The sequence below is a fragment of the Emydura macquarii genome, unplaced genomic scaffold (assembly GCF_026122565.2).
Source record: "Emydura macquarii macquarii isolate MOO-44397 ecotype Brisbane River unplaced genomic scaffold, CSIRO-AGI_Emac_v2 contig_2477, whole genome shotgun sequence".
Lineage (NCBI taxonomy): Eukaryota > Metazoa > Chordata > Testudines > Chelidae > Emydura > Emydura macquarii.
The window spans coordinates 5,390-9,608 of NW_027132614.1; the positions used below are offsets into that span (position 1 = coordinate 5,390).

At 46.2% G+C, this 4,219-nt stretch overlaps 1 protein-coding gene across 1 annotated transcript; it reads left to right on the top strand.

The window, feature by feature from the left end:
• Positions 1-2,822: 2,822 nt before the first annotated feature.
• On the top strand, positions 2,823-3,782 carry LOC137163180 (olfactory receptor 14A16-like). Its single transcript, XM_067563308.1, has one exon. The coding sequence runs from the start codon at positions 2,823-2,825 to the stop codon at positions 3,780-3,782; it is 960 nt and encodes a 319-aa protein (XP_067419409.1).
• Positions 3,783-4,219: the final 437 nt, after the last annotated feature.

Here is a 4,219-nt window from a genome sequence, read left to right on the forward strand (position 1 = left end):
GTTATACTTACCAATTAGATCAAACTCCCTTTTCTAAGGACAGTTTCCCAGCATATCACCTAAACACCCTTCTGCTTTCCAGTGGCTTGCCCTGCAGGGCCTGGTTCTGTTCAGCAGGGACGTCACAACCCTTCCTCCGGCCCAGGCTCGGAGGAAGGCCACAGCACCTTGTTACAGGATCTTAATGAAAACCAGGATTTGAAAGAAACCAAAATTTATAGCTAGGGGAAAACACTCATGTAGAAGTTCCCCGCTAGGGGGCAATGCCGGGGACTCACCCTCTGAGTCAATCTCAGAGGGAGGCCACACCTCCCGGCTACGGCGCTGTACAAAGATATTGTAACAGGGTGGCCTGCCCCTTTAAGGGCCAGGAGCCCTGTGACAGTTGGGAAGGGGCCAGGGATCCCTCTAAAGTGGTCTGTGGAGAAGAGCTGTAGGCAGCAGAGTGGCCCCTGCCCTGGAGCAGCGAGATGAAAATAGACACTAGATCAGCATTACAAAGGGGCGCAGGCATCTGAAGAAGTTGATAGGCACCTAGTGGAATTTACAGTAGCATCTAAACAGGGTAAGTGCCTAACTCCCCTTGGATGGCAACAGGACTTTGCCATGAGCTTTGATAAATCCCACCAGGTGCCCGTCTCCATCTTTGGCTGCCAAAATCCCTTTGTAATCCCGGCCCACAGATAACACAGAAGCTGGCCTGGAGCCAGGCAACTCTGGGGAAGATCCCAGGGCCTGTGGCAGGCTAGGGGTCAGACTAGAGGAACATAATGGCTTTAAAACCAAGCCATTGATGAACTTTTGCCTCTGGGCCCCTGCTTCTGAGCCGTGCAGGGCTCCAGGGAGTGCATCCCACTAGCCCTTAGCAAACAGACGTGGATAAATTGCCTTCCCGCAGCATCGCTCCTTTAATGTCAGTGCAGCTCACAGCCAGCTACACACAGCTCATCTGCGGAGAGTGGCAGATCTGAGTCTGGTTCTGCCAGGACAGTCTTAGAATGAGGGGAAAGGATTCTCAGATAGCTGTGCCTTCAGCTTCTAGATTCTGGTACAGAGATAGATACTGATCAAAGAATCCTGGTGCTGGATGACTGGATGCATCACCTGTTGGGGAAATATCCACAAAGACCAGTACAGTAAGTTTGTTATTTCAATTAAATATGTTCGGGGTTCAAAATACAGGGGGAAATTAAGATGATAAATATGAATTGCTATATGAACTCATTCAGACTTTTACTCTCGGTTTAATCAGATAACGGCTGCTGATTGGAATTTTTCCACCCTACAGGAAAATTTTGACTTCTCATTGAGAACCCAAAATCCTTTCCTTTTTCTTTTACATTTTGGCAACTGAAAACTTTCTGCCGAAAACTGGAGGGTTTTTAAATCACAAAACCAAAAACGTTTTGATTTTGATTTTTCAGTTTCTTTACAAAACAATCCCAAAATGTTGGAGAAAAGCAGACAGATTCTGAAATTTGTTGTTTAGCTGAAAACCCAATCGCCATTAAGAACAATGCAGCGAAAATTTCCACCCAGCCTTAAACTTTAAATAAAATTGCGGGGAATTAAGATTTCTTGATTTCAAACCCATTTATTCTATTGCATCTGTGTGATTTCTCTTTCAAAGGGATAGATGCCAGGAGCTAACAACTGAATAACTAGTAAAATTGATAGAGCACACAGAATATTTTATATGGACTAGCCCCTTTAAACACTGGGTTCAAGCTGAACCAAGCAGCAAACACCTGTGTATCCTGACCCCTTTCAAGGACAAATAGGAGCTCATAGAGAAGAGAATTTCCTCTTGGTTTAACTCCAGACTGTTGCTGGCTGAGCGTAAATGGGTGTGCAGAACGTACACATAACGAGACGTGGGGTGATGTTTTCAAAGGTATTTAAGCACCTAGTGAGGTTATCAGAAGCACCTAGGAGCATAAACTTCATTGATTTGAAGGGTTGTTCAGTGCATAGATGGTTCTGAAAATCCCACTAGCGGCCACAATACATTTTAAATTATGGACCAGGCCCCTCACCAAAAGATCTTGAAGGCCTAGTTGATAAGGCAGAGAAAGGGAGGGAGGGGAACAGTCACCAAGAGGGGAAATGACTGGCCCAAGGTCACAGAGCAGGTCACTGGCAGGAATAAGAACAGAGCCCAAGTGTCCTGACAACCACTGCACCGCACAGCAGAGTAAACAATGCAACACAGCGGTAATGGAGGGATGAGATTGGCCCATTGTTACACGCAGGCAGAAGTGCAGCTGGGATTTGGTGCCGTAAATCAGTTGGGAAGCAGACAGCAGCCGTCTAGGCACAGAGCTGGGGGGAGAAAAGCTGTCACTTCCCATGCTGGAGGAGTCCACATCATGTTGCCCTGCAGCGTGGGAATCAGGCGGTGCTGGCGTTTTAGTCTATCAGCTTCATGGCCAAGCTGTGACGTTGGTGATGGTCACTACGGAAGGCCCTTCTTTGCGAGGATTGTTGGATTTGAATTTTACTTTGTTCCATCCTTCACTCTGCATTTGAACAAGCTTCTCCTTGAGACACAGCCTCAGATGAGGTCAAGTAACAAAGCTCCATTGATTTTAAAGGAGCCGATCCAATGTACACCAGTGTGATAACACGCTGGATTGACTGTCAACGTGAGGAGCACTGACAACACCTAGTCAATGTAAACGACGAGTGCTCTGCACCTTTGACAGTCATACAATCAGTTCTCAGGGAAAGGGGAATCCTGGCGATTTCCTTTGTAGCTCTAATCCTAACCATTGCCCTTCTCATTCCCTCCACAGCCATCACACAATGGACTGAGGAAAAAAATGTCCAACCAAACTACCCTGACCGAGTTCCTTCTCCTGGGATTCTCTGACGTTCGGGAGCTGCAGATTTTACACTTTGTGGTGTTTCTCGTGCTTTACCTGGCATCCTTGGTGGGGAACCTTCTCATCGTCACAGCCATAGCCCTCGACCATCGTCTTCACACCCCCATGTACTTCTTCCTGATGAATCTGTCGATCCTAGACTTTGGCTCCATCTCGGTCACCATCCCTAAATCCATGGTCAATTCCCTCATGAACACCAGGTCCATTTCTTATTCCGGATGTGTTGCCCAAGTCTTTTTTTTCTTATTCTTTGCTTCAGCAAGTTGTGCCTTATTGACCAGCATGGCGTACGACCGATACGTCGCCATCTGCCAACCACTGCACTATGAGATGGTGATGAACAGGGGATATTGTGTTCAAATGGCCGCCGGTGCCTGGATCAGTGGCATTCTGTACTCCGCACTGCACACCGGGAACACTTTCACAATCTCCTTCTGTGGGGGCAACACGGTGGATCAGTTCTTCTGTGAAGTCCCCCAGCTCCTCAAGCTGGCCTGCTCTGACTCTTACCTCAGTGAAGTTGGAGTTATTGTCTTTGGTGCGTGCTTAGTCTTAAGCTGCTTTGTTTTCATAACTATATCGTATGTTCAGATCTTCAGAGCAGTGCTGATAATCCCCTCTGAGCAGGGCCGACATAAAGCCTTCTCCACCTGCCTCCCTCACCTCACTGTGGTCACCTTGTTCCTTTGCACTGGCTCTTTTGCCTACCTGAACCCCACCTCCAGCTCAGCCTCAGATCTGAATCTCTTAGTGACTGTTCTCTATTCCGTGTTGCCACCGATGATGAATCCCATCATCTACAGCATGAGGAATAAGGAGATCAAGGCTGCAGTGAGTAAATGGATGTGCTGGAGGTTATTCAGCAACAATAAAATGTCCATATGTCTCCTTCGGTAGCAATTTCCTTCGGTGTTTCTTTATAAATATAATCATGTGATGACATTATTGCCTCCACCAGAGCATACTGTGCAATCTGTTTATGAAGAATTGGGTTTTAACACTAGTAAAAATCCAGGAAAACATAACTCAAGAAAAAAAGTTATTACTATAGGTTTATGTTAATGCAATAGAGATTGGAATCTATCTATCATGTGCTGCTACCCATCACCATAGTATCTCATCACCTTGCTCATACTAACCATAGCAAAATCCTTTGTATGGTGTAGTTCCAGAGGGGCAGCCGTGTTAGTCTGTATGCAGGAAAAACAACGAGAGTTCTGTGGCACTGTAAAGACTAACTAATTTAATTTCTGGAGGCATAAGCTGAGGCTCACGAAATTAAATGTGTTAGTCTTTAAAGTGCACAGAACTCTCACTTTTTTTGTGTGTCTGTG